Source organism: Triturus cristatus, chromosome 5_1 (genome assembly GCF_964204655.1).
Source record: "Triturus cristatus chromosome 5_1, aTriCri1.1, whole genome shotgun sequence".
Classification (NCBI taxonomy): Eukaryota; Metazoa; Chordata; class Amphibia; order Caudata; family Salamandridae; genus Triturus; species Triturus cristatus.
Genome location: NC_140587.1, coordinates 1,001,417,281 through 1,001,435,593, shown reverse-complemented (window position 1 = coordinate 1,001,435,593; position 18,313 = coordinate 1,001,417,281). Strand labels below are relative to the sequence as shown.

The following is an 18,313-nucleotide window of genomic DNA, read 5'->3' as shown; positions in this document are numbered from 1 at the left end:
AGGCCCTATATAGTATAAGCTGTTTCTCCCCCACACACAAAATCTGCTTCCAGCATATGCTCTTTATCCCCAATGATACCCATGCCTACCTTCAATCTTTTCTCTGAGATTTTGAATTCCACGCACCTCTCTACCCAATGCTTGACTTCACTATTTATCGTGGACCACCAAAAATTCTCCTTTAATCTCTTATGGGTAAATGTCTGCTCCAAGTGACCCTCATTTGCCATCCGCATCTCTTTGTTCCTTACTGTACCCGGAGGTACAAACCTTTCACCCCTCACAATGAGTTTGTTCCCTCTCAAAGACAATTCCTCAACCACCTTATGATACGGTCTGTCAGCATCTGAATATGTGCATTACCTTTGCACTCCTCCTTTGATAATTCTCATCACCGCTTTAAGTACCTTGTCCTCATTCATCGCTTTCATCCGCTCTTCCATCAAAACACATCCGTGCACATCCTCCAACATATCCTCCACATCTGCTAAAACCTCCTCTGTGTCTAGGTCACCTTCATTAGCAGCTTTGTCAGACAAACTCGACTAGCAATCTGCCACTTTGTTTTCCCAACCAGGCAGAAACTCAAAGCTACGATCACAATCTTGTATCTTAACTGCCATCCTAGCTAAATGCCCTGAGCAATTCTTTGTCCCCTTAGGCCCCAACACCTTGATCAATGGCTTATGATCTGTCCTGAGTGTTATCCTCATTCCCCAAATGATGGTATGAAAGTGGTTGGTTACCAATCTGACAGCCAGTGCCTCCCACACAATGACAGAATAATTCCTTTCAGCTTCTGTCAATGAGTGAGATGCAAAGGCTAAGGTCCTTTCCTCCTTCCTATGCATCTGGTAAAGGACAGCCCCAATGCCAACAGCACTGGCATCCACAGTGAGTAAAGTTTCTAAATTGCATTGAAACTGAACCAGAATGTCCTCATTAGAATGTCATTCTTAATTTGTCCACAGGCCGCTTTTTGAGCATCAACCAACTCCAACTTCCTCCCCTCCCTAAACCATTCCATCAGTGGTTCTGATTTACAAGCAAAATCCCTTAAGAACTTTGAGTAATATTTCACAAGTTCCATGAAGGAACACAATTTGTCCTTTTCATCAGGTAACTCAGCATTTACAGTGGCACTAACTAGAATGATATTGGGTCTCTCACCCTCCCCAGAATGAGAAAACCTGAATATTCAACTTATTGCACTAAAACCTTACATGCCTCCTTTCGTAAAGTGAAACCTGCATCCAATAATCGAAACCATACTTCTCGCAAAGTTCCATTATGAGTGGAGATACTGTCCCCAAAGACCAATATGTCGTCCTGAAAGAAGACTACATTGCTGACACTGGACAACACATTGAAGTTAAGTCTTTGAAAAGCGCTTACCACTGAGGACAAGCCAAACAGCATTCTGTTAAATTGGAGACAAGTCTTTGAAAAGCACTCACCACTGAGGACAAGCCAAACGGCATTCTTTTAAATTGAAAGACCCCCCTCTGTAGTGAGGAAAGTTAAGTGCTTAGAGTCTGGGTGTAACACAACCTCATGATAGTCTCTTTTGAGATCCAATTTAGTGAGGTACTTTTGCCCCAGCCAGCAAAAATATCCACCCTTTAATGTTAGGCAAAGGAAAATAGTCCATACACATTTTGATTTAAACTGCAAAGGTCAACACAAAACCTCAATGACGCATCAGCTTTCTACGTTCTCACCACGGGCGACAACCATTGTGTTGCCTCAACCGGTTCTAGAACACCATCTTGGATCATTTGCTCAACCGTTAGTCTGACTTATGCCTGTATTGCTACTGGGACCTTTCGAGACACGTTTTTCACTGGAATAGCATTCTTCATCAAAATTATTCTGGGTTGATAGTCCTTCTCTGGACCCAACTTGTTCTGGAACACGGTTGGGCCAGAAACGCAAAGCATGAATAAAAGTTGATGACTTGGGGCCGGAAGAAGTCTCCTGCACTGATGGGAAACTGCAACACAGGATTTCTCTGCACATGGTCAACGTTATCTCATCTGTCCACAGGTGCCTGGCCATCCCACCTTCGTTGCCAACATATGTTGCAAATCTTCTTCCAAACACGATTGGAGGCTTCAGTAGTAAGAACACTTCAAGTTTATTCAGCAGATGAAATCCTGTGCCTGACAAGTCAGACACCAACAGCTTCTCTCACGGCCTCAGAACTATAACATGTTACAAGTCTAGCCTCTTGCATAGTTACATTCCATCCGCCATTGAAAGATGCTGCAACCATGTGCACAAAAGGTCAAACTCCACAAAAACCACATGATAACAGTTTGTTCCCACCGAAAGCAGCAAATATCCAGTGTTTACATTAAGAGTTTACAAACCTAAAACTAAGGGAATGCTCTTTTGATGAGCTATACAAGGATGTTTTTTCTAACCCTTTCCACTGATCTCCTTGATCTATTCCGTTCTCACAAAGCAGACCTACCCCTCAGGCCCAGAGCAGTCCCAATTGCTTTGAAGTAGCCATATCAGTGATGTTACCACATCACAGGTGAAATGTCTGCAACCACACAAGAGACACCACTACAGACTAGACCTGGCCTCCTCTCCTCTCTTTAGAGTTTCACCCTGGTATGGCATAGTGAGTGCAGAATAAAATGAAGATGGGCATCCGAATTTGCTTTTAGAACTTGGGGTCCTTATCAAAGGCTAAGGGTCTTTCAAGACCCCTAACAAAATGGAAGAAACTCAACACCTCTTTATTTGGTGAGATCAGTTCTTGTATTAAGGTATTTCTTCCTGCTATTACTACTTCGAATATATCATTTTAAACCATTTTCAGCATCCCAGTCATCAAGGTTTTCTTGAAGGGTAGTACAACAACTTTCCCTCCAGTCAGGAGAATTCAGGGGATCTCTGTGTAGTTCTATCTAGTATCTCACACACAAGCAATGGAAGAGGAAATTAATAGCCTCACTTCTACATGGGAAGTCCTCTAAGGAGTTAAAACTGCATTCACACACTAAATAGTGTCATGCTTCATCATAGGTCATGCTGCAATACTTTGGCACAGAACAACGCTCTGAGTGGGGCAAAAAAGATATTTTTTTAGGGCAATAAAATTTCGATAATCCCTTCAGCAACTGGGATCCTCTCAGTACAAAAATAGTTTTAAAATACCTGAGAGAGTGCCCACCTAATTTTATTCTGGGCCCCTCGTGGTATGATTAAAAATAACCGTCCAAGGTGCAGTAAGACTATTAGTATCTACTGCCCCTGCTACCGGTGTTCAACATGTTTCAGCCAACTCATCGCCCCTTGAGGTCGCTACCCATCATCAGAATGTGGATCGTTATATTTCTAACCCCTGTTTTGCCCCCCCTAATATCTTAAAGTATGATTGGGGACTGGGGGCCGGGGGGGGGAGGAGATGTCAAACTGTGTTCATACTTGCCACATTTAGCTGCTTTGTCAGGAACAACTTGCAGCAATAAATCTTCCCATTAGTCACAATCCTTAGAGTTTAGGCTCATGGTGAATTACCACATCAACAAGAATGACAATGTAGAGCGTAGAGGTGCACCACTGCAATAATCCAAAATAAGGATGAAGTTCCTGTCTTTATTTTATTTTCGTTAAAAAGCATCACATATATGCAGTGAAGACAGCCAATGCGTTTCGTCCATGACAATGAACTTCTTCAGGGCTGCAATACAATAAATGTATACAACATATAAAAACAAAACATAGAAACATAAACATACACTCAAACATAACACATGACACACTGCTCAAATTGGCTAACATAAGACATTATAAGACATGTAGATATTACAATGCAAAATATGCAAAAGATACAAGAATGTGCTTAATACTGAGCATAGTGAATCAACAGTAAGGCAGAGTAGTTGCCACGAAAGGGTACAATGGCAAATTATTTACCACCTACATAGGAAAAAATAGACCTATTCAAACATAACCAAAACAAGGAGAAGACAACATCAACTAAAGACCAAACCCATATGTATATCCACAATCTTTTGCTGCTTATGGCATCAGGATAAGCACAAAATACATATTTCAAGTGATAACCATGGAGTTCCTCAGACAAGGTCCATGGTTAATAGAGGTGCCTACATAGTTTAATTACTATAATACTATACTATGTTGAGAAAGTGAATCAAAGGCGTTGAGTTACAAATTGGTCATGTCCAAAAAGGAGGCTGTCGAAAAAAGGAAGGAAAAACCTAAATCTTATAAATATGTTATTAATAACCTCAAGATGGTGGTAGAGAAAAAACAGGAAGAGTAAGAAATAAGTAAAAAATAGAGAGAGGAAATATAAGTAAAAATAAATAGAAGGGATAGGGGCGTGGCCAAGCGTGGATCGAAGATGGCCGCGTAGTGTAATTGCTCCAGTGACTGTCCCTGCCCCACGTCTATCCTGTGGCTACATCCGTGACATTCATCTAAGGCTCCAGACACAGGAGTATTAGCGGTTCCCAACCCGCTTACCCCGGTCTGCTGCGCGGCTCAGAAGGACGTGTTATCGGCCCCGGCGTGTCGGGGCCTGCGGAGAGCACGGGAGCCGGGACCCACAGTGGTGAAAGGTGCCGGGGTGGATCTCCGGAGGGTCCGACAGCATTGAGCGGTGGCGCCGTGCTTTGGAGGTGCCGCTGCGCTAACTGAAGGCGGAACTGCGGGGAGACTTTCAAGTCCCGCGGCGGACACCATTGAATGCGCCCTGAATTGAGCGAGGCGAGTTTGCAGAATCGACAGTAACGATGTGGAGTGCGCCCGCCGGGAGCTGGTTAATGGCGGTGGCGTGCTCCTAATGGTGAGAGCCTCCAGGCTGCCTGTCCCTTTGATGCGGCTGTGAGTGAAAGCCCGGAGGGTTGCTGACGGCCACGCATTTCCCCACAAATAAGGGCATTGGTGCATCCACCCACCCCCTCCTCGAGAGAGAGACATCGGGGAGGGCGCTGTTGATCTCACCTGCAGTGCACATTGAGACCCGGTTCCTTGGTGATACAGATATCGCCCATAGCGGTACAATGAAGATGCTTTGGTGACTCGCGGCTGCAGAGGTATTTAAGCCCCCCCCCAAACTTGGAGTCCGGTGAGAGGGAGCGGCGTAATCGGCAAGGGGGTCCTGGGGGGTGCCTGCTGTGTGTTAGTGGAGGCAGGTGTCTCTGGTGGTGATGACTTTCCTGCTGCCCGCCTCGTCAGAGCAAATACTGGCAAATGCCCGGAGGGGGCTGCGGCAGGTCTCCGAAGAGGATCAGCTCCTGAGTAGAAGATAGACCATTCCTTTTTGGTCCAATGTCAAACCTACAAGTGGGGCCCTGAGATCGCTTCGCTGCCCAACACTGACTGAAGGGACCCCCCCACCCACCCCCCCAGGGAAAAGAAAGACTTAATCTTAGCCCTCACAAGCCCGCACCCTGGATATTTATACCCTGACTGGCTGACCTCTCTGGTGGGCGTGGCGGGGTTGGTGCTTTCCTGCCGCGAATACCTCAGTTCAATCGGAAGTATACACCGGGAAGCAGGATGGATCGCGCCAGGGGCCTCGGGTCGCGTGGGGCAAAGCTGGTCCAGACTAACAAACTGGACCGGTACAGAGTTACTAAGAACGCTCAGCGGAACCGACTGTCCGGAGATGCTGCACAGGGGAACCCAGAGGAAGAGGAACAGGAGCTATCACTCAAGGATGTTATGGAGGCTATCACAGGTGTCAAAACTTCACTGGAACACAAAATGGACACCATGGCGATCGACATCAACCTCATTAGGGCCGACCTAGGAAAACTCAACGAAAAAGTTAAACAAGTGGAAATAACGACCTCCAGTCTTGTTGGCGATGTCACGCAACTGCAGAGGGAGGTGCATGAGCTCCAGGACTCCCGTAAGTACATAGACCTCAAGCTGGATGACTATGAAGGCCGGCTCCGGCGCAATAACCTCCGCATCCTAGGAGTTCCGGAGAAATCGGAAGGGCGATCTCCGGACCTGTTCGTTGAGTATTTAATTCTTAAGCACCTGCAGCCCAAAGGCCTTAGCACATTTTTTGTGATCGAACGTGCCCATAGGGTCCCGGCGGCCGTCCCAAGCCGGGCGCTCCCCCGCGGCCCATGCTGGCTCGGGTCTTGAACCATCGGGACAGGGATGTTATACTCCAGAACTCCAGAGCGGGGCCCCCTCTTCGCTATGAAAATGCTGACCTATCCTTCTTTCTGGACTTCACACAGAGGGTGCAGAAACAAAGGAGCTCCTTCCTATCTGTGAAGCGTGACTTGAGAGAGAAGGGACTGAAATACTCAATGTTGTTCCTGGCACGTCTTCGGGTTGAAACAGATGGAAGAGCGTGGTTCTTTGACCAGCCTGAAGCAATGGCAGAGTGGATCGAATATCGTGGAGCAAAGAACGAGGCGGATCGAGGTGCCGGGGTACATGCGGACATCCGACCTGATTGAAATAGAACTCTTGGGATGGCGGCCTTGAACTAAGTAACGGGGTCTTTGATGTGGGGGGGCCGGGGTGGGTGGGGTATCTATGTTGCACTGCGGGAGCTAGTGATGATATATATGCCATAAGTCATTTTAGCTAAGGGGTGTTAGATTTTACATGGTAAGGGGCGGGGACACGGAGCACACTATTCCCCCTTCTTTTCTTTCTTTGAACTTCTCTTTAGGGCGACAGGCACTCTGCAGTTTTTCAATGGCCAGTTCTAAGCCCAGAGTGCAGGGCAGCGGGGTGGGGGGTTGTTGGGTTGGTGAATTTTGCTTATTTGTTAATTGTTACATTTGATTATTCGGTGTAATGTATGGGTACACCTGCAGAGGAGTTGTGGGGAGAGTCGGCACAGTATATAATTATATCTGCAGCAGAACTATTGGAACCATGAACGTGGAGGGTTGTTGGCATGTCCATTTTTATACCAATGGTGATGGGGGATAAGGATGTTAAAGTTCTGAGCTGGAATGTTAACGGATTAGGGGACAAAATTAAATGAAGTATAGTCCTCCAGCATATTAAGAGATCCTCTCCGGATGTGGTCCTATTACAGGAGACCCATTTAGTTGGAAATATGTGCAAGGCAACGCACAGGGAGGGATATAAAATGATTGCATATGCGGGATTCACATCGGGGTCCAGGGGTGTGGGCATTATGATGAAAAACACGTTCCCTCTAGCAGTGAGTTCCATGTGGATGGATGATCGAGGCAGATATGTTGGGGTCACTGGTATGTGGGAGGGCCGCTTAATCACTTTTGTGTCCATCTATGTTCCCCCAGGCCTACAGGGTACGGTCCTACTCACGGTTCCTGAGGGGCTTCTGATGCTCGGGGGTGACTTTAATGCTGTCTTCTCCGGGACTTTAGATAGGTTTCCGCCCCGGGAGGTGGGGCGGGCTGCCTGTTGGTTATCTGATTTCTTAGAAGCTATGTGCCTGGTCGACAGCGGGAGGCTCTACCATCCAGATCAGATGCAATACACTTTTCACTCTGGAGCTCACCACAGTCTCTCCAGGCTAGACTATTGCCCGGTACCTGCTGCACAAGCCACCTACATAAATAACATTAAACATTTAGCCAGAGGTATTTCTGATCACTCTCCACTTTGGATCCAACTCTTTCTGGGCCCGGGAACGACGAGGAGACTGGCCCCAATAAACCCCTGGTACCTGCGTAACCCTAAGATCCGTAAAGACCTTCTTAAGACTATAGACGAATATTTTGCTAATAACGTGGGATCAGTGACCTTCTCCCAGTTTCTGTGGGAAGCGTTTAAGACGGTAATCCGGGGACAGGCTTTATCGCTAATATCTGGCTCTAAGAAAGATGAGCAAAAAGAAGTTGTTGAACTTGAGGCAGAAATTTATAGGCTGGAGGGTGACCTGGAGTCGGGGGCGACGCCGGATAAGCTTCATCTACTAAATCTAAAGCAGCATGACTACAAAACGCTGGTCGCAGATAGGGCCAAGGCCCTTAGTAGGGAGCAACAGGGTAGGCTTTATGATTTTGGAGATAAAGCCGGGAAGCTTATCGCATGGTTGGACAGAAAGGAATGGGCGAGCCGCCTTGTTCTGGAACTTAGAGCAGAGGGAGACGTCCCAATCACAGAGCCGCAGGAGAAAGTGGACAGGTTTGCCGAGCACTTTCAAGCAGTCTACACAACAATATCTCCCCACTCGGCGGCAGATTCGTATGAACTGCTTCGTGATATCACCCTCCCTAGTCTCCCCCCTGATGACCGAAAGTATGTGGATAGTCCCCTCACAACAGACTAGATCGCCCAAGCAATTCGCTCACTAAACTCCAGGAAAGCACTGGGCCCAAACGGGCTCCCCATTGAGCTCTACAAACTTAGGCCAAATAAATGTGCCCCCTACTTGAAATAAATGTTTGAGGAGTCTAGGGAATCAGGGTTGTTGCCCCAGGAGCAGAAGATAGCTACCATTGTCACCATCCACAAAGAGGAAAAGGTCAAGACGGATTGTACCTCGTTTAGGCCCATCTCTCTTTTGAACGCAGAGCCCAAAATTTTGGCTAAACTACTGGCTAACCGATTGGTAAAAGTGATCACCAACCTAATACATCCTGATCAATCTGGCTTTATGCCCCATAGAAACACAGCTCTCAAACTACGCAGAGTACACGGAGTGATAGATGGAGCCTACACTGTTCGAGAACCAGCTGTGATTGTGTCATTGGACGCGACTATGGCCTTTGACACGGTGGAGTGGCACTATTTGTGGGCAGTCCTGGCCAAGTTTGGGTTTGGTCCAGAGTTCATCCAGTGGGTACGCCTGTTATACTCTGCACCTCTGGCACAAGTGGTGGTAAACAATAAAGTGTCAGCTTCATTCCCACTTAGTCACGGAACGCGTCAAGGCTGCCCGCTATCCCCCCTTCTTTTTTCCCTGGCATTGGAACCTCTTGCTGCGTGGATTCGTCGGGATCCAATGATACGAGGACGGAAGTGGTCCCCTGGGTGGGAAGACCGTATATCTTTGTACTTTGTACGCCGATGATACTTTGCTTTATATGGCTTACCCCCCGAAAATCCTTTATTGTCGTTGTTGATATTTTGGCAATCTTTGGGAGGTTCTCGGGCCTCTCCATTAACTGGGGGAAATCGCTGCTGTTTGTCCTGAGTGGGAACCCTCCAGTTCCTCCCCAAAACTGTCAAATACAAATTAACACCGTTGGCTTTAAGAATTTGGGGATCTTTATTTCCCTCAACCCTTCAGTTAGGTATACTCGGAACCTTCTCCCCCCCCCCCCCCCCCCCCTCCCCCCTCCCGTCAAAAATTCAAAAGTGACATTGCCACTTGGAGGAGGCTCCCCGTCTCACTCCTGGGCAGAGCCGCCCTCTTCAAAATGATGGCCCTGCCAAGATTCCTCTACGTCTTGCAAAATACGTTAGATGTAGTTCCAGCGTCCTACTTCAGGTAAATTGAGGGCCTACAAAGAGACCTATTATGGGACGGCAGGCCGCGTATCACATTAAACAAGCTAACGCTAAACTGGTACGATGGCGGCATTAGTCTCCCAGATATCAGGAAGTACTACAGGGCCTCCCAATTAGCGGCTATCAACCAGGGCACGTTCGGTCGTGCAGACGACCCGGGCTACGCCATGGATAGGTGGCTCCTACCGGGTGGGAACTACAATGGAGCTCTTTATTCCCGACCCAAGCGATTTTAATTATCGGGCCCCACAAAACACTCAGTTCAAATTTGGCATGACACCACTAGCTCCCTAGGATGGAGAAACAAACTAACTTTAGCCAGCCTTCTTTGTGACTCAGAGAAGCTGGGCGATCTCAGGAAAACAAAGGGCTTCGACAGGTGGGATCTTATTGGAATTTCAGCGATCAAAGATATGTGGGGGAAGGGAGAGGTCAAGACCTTCAAGGAGATTCAAATTTAATACGAGCTGGCAGACGCAGAATATTTCCGCTATATGCAGGTTCGACATTCGCTCCTGTCCGCATTGTCCAAAGGGACTGATCCCCTGGAGGCGTCCCCGCTGGAGGACAGGGTTTTGGATGTTCACCTTCTCGAGAAAACTATCTCACTAATATATAAAAAGTTGATTAACCACATGGCGACCCTCTTCAATTACTGAGAGACAAGTGGGTGCAAGACTGGTTAGAATAGGATGACGAAGATTGGCAGTTGGCGGTGTCCTCTCCCAGAGTGGTGACTATCCATGCACGCTTAAGGCTGGTTCAATTAAAAATCCTTCTCAGAATTGACATAACGGGCCCCAATTAGTGAGCATGGGGTGGGTTGACACGGGAGAATGTAAAAGGCAATGTGGCCTTACCGGTACATACATACACATCTGCGAATGTCCACATATTAGCTCTTATTGGCTTCAAATACACAACATAATCAGCAGGGTGTTACACATAACTCTCCGTCCGGAGGCAAGGAGATGCCTTCTAAATATATGAGAACCCACGGATTTGAACGCCTCGCAGACTCTGTGAGCCACTTTGGGGTTCATGTTAGCTAAAAGAAATATCGCTCGTTTGGGGAGCGGTACTTCCGCCCACCCTGGAGGCCTGGGAAAGGAATCTCGATTGGTGTATGTTCTGAGAAAAAACCGTATATCTGGCAAGGGGGTGCCCCAAGAAGTGGTCGCGTGTCTGGGGCCCGTGGGATAGCAACACGGGAGAGATCTGTACACCGCCTTGTAGCAATGACCAAGGAGACCTTGTCTCCCCGTAATGTTCTGCTCTATTGTAATGTATGCATACCCTTCCACCCATATGTATTTTGATAACTGACTTGCCCGATCCTCTGTATGGTATAATTTGCCAATGGTTGTTAATAAAAAGAGTTGTAAAAAAAAATATATATATATAAGGAATAAAATGTAAAAGAGGCATGAAGGTCAAGTGAATGATGGGCCTAGATCACCCCACATAGATCAGAGGCATAGAAGACCAGAAAATAGGTATATGTATGTGTCCTGCACAATTAAATTAAGGGAGGTGTCTAACCTCGTCATTATCATGGAAATGGGCCCAGACAGAATTCCGCATACTATTACGTACCAAATATAATCACAGAAAGTATTCAGCCAAGTAGAAGCGTCGAGATACGGATTTTTAAACAAACACCCACGGTAATATGCTTCATCAATATTCCCAGTTTGTGAGTCCAAGTGCAAAAAACAACAGCTCAAGTTCATGCCAATGCATAAGAAGGAATGTCAAAGTGGCTCAAGAAAGACTCAACAAACTGCATTTATCGGTCAGAAAATGATACTGTCAAAGATGTAAATAGCAAGATGATTACGAATAGTCAAAATAACATGATGAAACATTAAATGGGTGAGCGATAACCCTGAAAAGGACATAAACAATTGCCTAAACGAAAGCAAAAAAGACTGGAGGAGGCAGAGGGGTGGTGGCAGGGGGAGGATGGAAGGGGAGAGATATACCTACCAAGCAATATCTATCCTTGTCGTCCAGGTCTAAAATAGATATACGCTGCAATGATAGTTCCCAAGTGGGGTGATCACGACAAGGGAAAGGCAGGGCCAATAAGCTCTAAAGGGCATCTCCAACATAGAGCTAAATTAAATACAAATAGGAATAGTGAATAAGAGCGACTGCAATGCTAGATTAAATATATGGACCCACACATTGTCAATGGGAACCTTACGACCGGGGGCTGGGTATGTCCAACCTCTAGCTTTATTACCTATCTGCCCATTTGCTTGTCATCAATGACTGGTTTTAACGGGGGTGGTCGGACCCGGCATATAGGGTGGAGCTTTCGCAGCTGGACTTCCCAGATCCAAGCTATGCTCCATGGAACGGCGATCCCCGTTCACTGCCTACGGCGACCTGGGTGATATTTTTGGCATGGAGATCGGCCATTCCACATATACGATGGGGATCCATGCTTACGCAACAAACTCCACTTTGGCATGGCACCTGGTTGAAGGAGACGCCGTCCCTTAGTGATTTTCACAACTTGGACTGTATTGGTATCACAAGACTTGGGGATGTCTGGTCAGGGATTCGTATAAGGTCCTTCCAAGAGTTGCAGCAGACATATCACCTCGTACACTCCCAGTTTTACAAGTACTTACAACTCAGACACGCACTTGCTGCCCACTCTCTTTCTGCAAAAAATTCCAAAAATAGATAATTCATCAAGGAAGCAAGGTAAAACCAAATGCGCTACGTGTCCCAAGCTAGCAGCAGAAAACACATATGATTGAGTGTTTTTGTCTCTACACGAATCTCACCTTAGTTTCACTCAAATTCTTCCACAACTGGGGTCGGAGTGGGGGCGTCTCCCTGCAGTCACACGCTGTTTGAGAAAAAAGTGGAGAACACACAAGCGCAAATACGCATGATTCATGTTTAGTGTTCAGCCCACACACTCACATGAGCCTTGTTAAAAAGTACCAGACCGCTTTATCTTTTCCCCTTTCTCAGACTTTTGTTCGGAAGTCGTTGTTTACCTTTGCTGAATTTGCACATTGTATATTTCTTTTGTGTACTCTGGGCACTTGCACGTGGGAACCAACCCCCTGGTACGAGCTGTGTTAAATGCTCGGCGGGTAGGAAGGTCCCATGCACCACTTCCGGTTTATAGCACTTCAGACGCACCGGGCAGCGGTCTAATTGCTGCTCCCGGCGTCGGCAGAGGGTGCATAAATCCTGCCCATCACGCGACCGAACAGCGGACGCACGCAGGCACGCCTAAAGCGCGCCCGTCTGCGCGTGACCGTGGCCAGGGGCCAGGACCCCTGCACCTTTTTCCTCACCACGCATCAGGTATTCTAGCACAAAACTGCGGCATTTTACAACAAACCCAAGGCCATCTGCCTCCATCATATGCATGCAGAATACTCCTTATCTAAGTGCCCTTATTGCCCTTTCACCTTCCCCCCCCCCCAATCTCTGTCCACCCCCCTTCAAGTGTCGCACATAGAATTTTGCTTCTAAATTGTAGATCTTTCTCCAAGCACTCTATGGAAATTTCATTCCTACTTCAAGATTTTGCCCCAGAGGCTATTTTTAACTGAAACCTGGCTCAACGCTAGTTCTGAACCTGACATAGTACAAACTCTGCCCCAAGGGTATGTTTTTCAAAGGGCGGACAGAACCACAAGCAAAGGTGGGGGAATTGCAATCATCTATAAGGACCACCTCACTTGCCACCTACTTGGCAGTCCTCTCCGGGATTGCGAGAATGTACATTTTCTTTTGGAATTCTCCCCTCTCCTCTCAGGTATTCTGATCTACCGCCCCGGGTGCGGTCGGCTCCTTTAGTAACTCCCTGTTGGAAACGGCCATCGATCTAGCTGGGACTTCTGCTAATTTTACGCTCCTCGGTGATCTGAATCTACATTTTAATGATCCTGTGTCTACCGCAGCAGCTGAACTAGCTAATGACCTTGCGGCACTCGAGCTGGTGCAAAAAGTTCTTCTACCTACACATGAGCAGGGACATTGTCTTGACCCTGTGTTTTCAAACTTGGAGAATCTCCAGGGAAATTACCCTATCCCTATTCCCTGGTCGGACCACCATCTGGTGCCCTTAGTCTGGCATACTCAAATACCCACCCCCCTCGCACATCCCGTACGGACCCTCATCCGACCTTGGTCCAAGCTCCCCCAGGAAAAATGGAATCTCGAATTGGAAATGAACAGACCTCAGTCGGTCCGCTGCCCAGTTGCAATGTATAATAACTTCTGCAGCTAGATAGAGGATTCATTGGACCAGGTCCTCCCTAAAGCCCGGATCATAAAAAAGAAAGGCCCACTTAGATTGCCTTGGTACTCAGCCGAATTGCGCACTGTGAAACAGAGTTGTAAAAGTTTTGAAAGACGGTGGAGGAAAGACTTTGCATCCGATAGTAAGATCACCTACAGAAAGGCTATATGTAAATACAGAGCTGAGATGAAGAAGCCTCAGGCATCCTTCTATGAGGAAAAAATCCGGCTAACCTCCAATTCTCCCAGAGAGACCTTTTCCATCATAAAAAGGCTCCTTAAAAGCCCCGTTCCTCCAGCTCCTGCGGATCCTTACGGTACTTGCTGCGAAAAGCAGGCTGAGTTTTTTTTACACAAAAATTCAGAACATCATCAAAACACTCCCCCTTATCGATGGTCTATGCTCGAACATTCCTCTTGACTCCCCCATCCACTACACATCGCCTGGAGCTCTTTCCCCCGCTCCCCTTGGAAAAACTCCTGACTTTAATGTTGACAGTAAAAAGCGGATCACCAAGAGACCCAGTTCCTATGAGCATCCTATTAAAAGCAGCACCTACTATTGGCCCCACGATCACCCAGGTTATCAACACCTCACTTAGCACAGGAACAGTCCCTCCCCTCTGGAAAGGAGCGATGGTCAAAACCCTACTTAAAAAAACTCAGCTGGACCCTGCAGACCTGGGCAACTAATACCCTATCTCTCTTCTACCTGGAATCGCAAAAAATCACGGAGAAATATGCTAATCACATTTTTTCAAATTTCCTCTAAACTCTATTGCATCCGTCCCAGACAGGCTTCCGCCCTCGGCAGAGCACGGAAACTGCCCTGCTAGCAGTGGTGGAGGAAAGACGGAAAATATTATACGCTGGAGGCTCAGTGGCCATCATACTTTTGGACCTGAGCGTGGCATTCGACACGGTGAACCACCAAGTTCTGATTCATCGTCTCATCAACTTGGGAGCAGCCGGTACTCCTCTAAGTTGGCTTCGCTCCTTCCTGAAAGGACGATCATTTCAGGTCTTTGGAGAAGGCGTGGGTTCCAAACCTAGGTCTCTCCGGTGTGGTGTACCGCAGGGCTCATCGTTGAGCCCTATGCTCTTTATGGCCCCCCTAGCCTCGATCGTGGCTCCTTTTGGGATCCATATGGTCACCTATGCCGACGACACCCAATTGGTCGTAGCATTAAATCAACCCACACATTACTCCACGACTCTGAAAGCTTGCCTTACGGAAGTTGTAAAATGGATGGGGTCATCCCATCTGAAACTAAATGGAGAAAAGGCCGAGATCATGACCGGGCAATTTCGACAACACGACACTTAGAGCTCTCTGGCCAGCATGCATGGGCCCGGTACCCACACCCAAGCCAGAAATATACCAGCAAATTCCAAACTGAAAACAATAGCAATTCCAAGTTTAGAAAGTCTTAACTCTTTTCCACGTCTTGCAATTTCCTGCTTAATTTTGTGGCTTCATCTTTGAAGGCAGTAATGTAATCTCTGTGCAGTACACACAACCTTACCATCACAATTATGTAAAATAAGCAAGAAAATGTTAGTGCAAAAATAAATTACAAGTTGTGGTCATAAGTAAGATGGGAAAAAACAGAACTCTGATGTGAGTAACTGCTTAATTTTGTTGACTGACTTTTCTTACCTGTGTGTCATCTGTTTTCATAAAATGTATACTTTGTACCAGGTACTAAACAATTTGAATAAATGCCATTAGTTTGGTGTTTTGCATACTCTACATTTGTTGGCAAGAGTATCTTTAACAGCGTCCATACTTTTTTCAGGTATCCGGAAGAGCTTGCATGGCACACAAACCTGAGTAGAAAAAACCTGCGCAAGTGTCCACAGCTGGAAAGGTTTCACCAGTTTCTTGTTAGCGAGACAGAGTCTGTAAGTATTTATATAATACTAATGGCTTACAGTATTGCCATCTCTTGTTTGCTTTAAGAAATGTAGGCTTGGCAACTCAAATTTGAAGTCTAATTGTAATTGTTGTCATACACTAGGCTGGTAATGGCACTGATCTTACACACTGTCCTACACTGATGCTGTGGTGTTTGGATTGTATTGCATGGGTCTCAAGCTTTTTAATATTACAGCGTAGACAATCCCTGGTCAGTGGAGCAGAGTTACAAGTAGAATGCTCCACTGTATCAAGTCTGCTACGATAGAACTACTCTTTATCCTAGTTTCTCAGTGGTCCTAGTTGCAACTCGATGCATTTGATCCTATGTGGCTGAACATTGCCTATGGATTAGACGCCCCAATGATTAATCATGCAAAGTTAGCTGTCATTCTGACTTACAATGATGGACTTTGTTGTCAGTGGATTGGTTTCAATAGTCTTATTGTCTAATAGGGTCACTGGGCTCCGACTGTTGGTGCCTGTGGTCACTTGTCACAGTTTACCGGCAGGCCAGTTAATTTCCTTGTTGGTATCTTCATTTAATGTTTTGAAAATGGCAGGGGCTACTGGTGTTGGACTGGAGTAATCACTTAAGGCAATTCCTCTGACATTACAAAACTGCTTCTGTATATCAAATGACCAGTCATGATTTTTGGTTTATGGGAATTCTTCCTAAGCCCACAGTTGCAAATCTGTAGCCTTAGTTGAGAGTATGGGACCAATTGTACCTTTTAAATTGTTATTTCTCAAACCGTACAAGTCACTTTGATGGTTCCAATGGTTGGCTGAGTGATTGGCTTTGACCAAGTGTACATTACTTCCAATGATGCAAGTGAAATTAGCTTGCTTCCCTGTTAAGCTGGTAATGAGGTTCTGCAGATGACTGCTGTGGCCAGTCCAGGTCCTTCGATGTTTAGTCTTTTTGGGTGTATATACTTCGACTCCTGCATGTAGCAGATGGTGTAGGTCGGTCATGAATGGCAGCCTTAAATTGCAATGGTTACAGGATAGGTTTATTTCACAGAAAGATCTGAAAATCTTATGGTACGTGTCTTGAATTCTGTTGTCTTCTGCCTTCTGGGAGCCTCAGGACCAAAGTCTATGCCCACAAGACTTGCCACCCTTAAACATCTTTCCTTCATCTACAGGAACCCAGAGTTGCCGATTCCTGGAGCTTTCTTCTCAGTCACCAGTTTCTCTCTGTTTCTCTCTGTCACTGGGGCTAGACATGTGAGGACATTGGAGTGGTGGGGTCCCATCAGTCAGAAGTGTTTTTACCTCCTTTCCCATGTACTTGACCGGGTGGGCAAGGTCAGGCCAGACCATTAGGAATCTTGTAGATGGCAGGTTTGTCCGAGGCCCAGGGGTAAAAATGCTCCAAGTTCCATTGGAGTCCAAACACGGGGCAAGCAGAAAGGGCATTTGGTTAGTCTGTTTGAGAGGGTCCATATGCTAAAACGAATTGGTCGCTTTATGGTTTCTTACAGGTAAGGAAAGGGAACTATGTGGTTCCTATGTTCTTTCTAGGTGACCATATTGCAAAACGTTTTGGGGGTAATATAATAGTGGAAGCAAGATGAGATTTCAGAGCACTTCAAGGAAACATTGGTCTTAGAAAAAAAAATTCTGAACAAACAATGAAATTTATCCAGCTGTTAATCTTCTGATAAACTAAATCTTAAAATACAAAACTAAACATGGATTTGCAGTTTCTTCTAAAATGATTGCGATATAGGTGTAGGGTTTCGGTTTGTGAGTAAACCAAAAATAACCACTTTGGGAAAAAAACGCAGAAGATGCATGCTTCAGATCCAATACTAGATAAAGACACAAGTTCACGTTTCTTTTTTTTTAATTTTAGAGGAAGTCATTCTATTCCAAAGTCTTCATTGATCCTTTTGAAATTTTGCAATGGTTTTGGACTTGAAGATGCTAACATACTGAATGCCCAATAAGAATAAAGTAAATTCGTCTAGTTCAGTCGGAGCCAGAAAGAGAGCATATTTTACCTTATCCTTTACAATAGCAGAGTCCTTGATTGTGTGAAACAAACAATGTTTTTTCTTTGAGGAATCCAACCAAAATTTAGCAATGCCTTGTACATATAAGTCCCAATAAGCAGAAACAAGGACATGTAGCTTTTGTATAAACATGCATATGGTTTGAACTAGCTTTTGAGAAGAACTCAATTTAGTCATATAATCTCCCAAGCTAATGCAAACTATTTGAACTGTCGGTACAGAAAGGGTGCAAGTATGACTGTGTGTTCAAATCAGAGTCCTTCTTAAAACCCTCGGAAAAGTCCGAAAAATAATCACTGGGTAACCTGACTGATGCTGCTTAATTTGGCTGCTGATAAAGCTTTTAAAGTGTCAAATAAAAAACGTTAAAAGCTTTCTGATGTATTGTTTAGACCATATATCTTTCCCATAGCAGTCAAGAAAAATGCTTAACCATGTGTCCGGACGCATTTTTTGATGTGACTCTTCACAATTTTAGCATGATGCTTCAGTTTGTCTCAACCACGTTTTCCTGGATTTGTTTTTTGTAAGTGTTTTTGCTAAAAAATAAGGTAAAATATATCTCTTTGGTAGACATTTGACCAAAGTGAAGGAAAGTGTTTTGATGCGACCACCAAATTGACTT

At 45.8% G+C, this 18,313-nt stretch overlaps 1 protein-coding gene across 1 annotated transcript in view; it reads left to right on the top strand.

Annotated features, from left to right (window-relative positions):
• Positions 1–18,313, top strand: part of NSUN2 (NOP2/Sun RNA methyltransferase 2) — a 503,790-nt gene that overhangs the window by 61,452 nt on the left and 424,025 nt on the right. Inside the window, exon 4 of the mRNA XM_085606101.1 lies at positions 15,546–15,651. Coding sequence (XP_085462227.1) covers positions 15,546–15,651 — 106 coding nt within the window. The remainder of the gene's footprint in view (positions 1–15,545; positions 15,652–18,313) is intronic.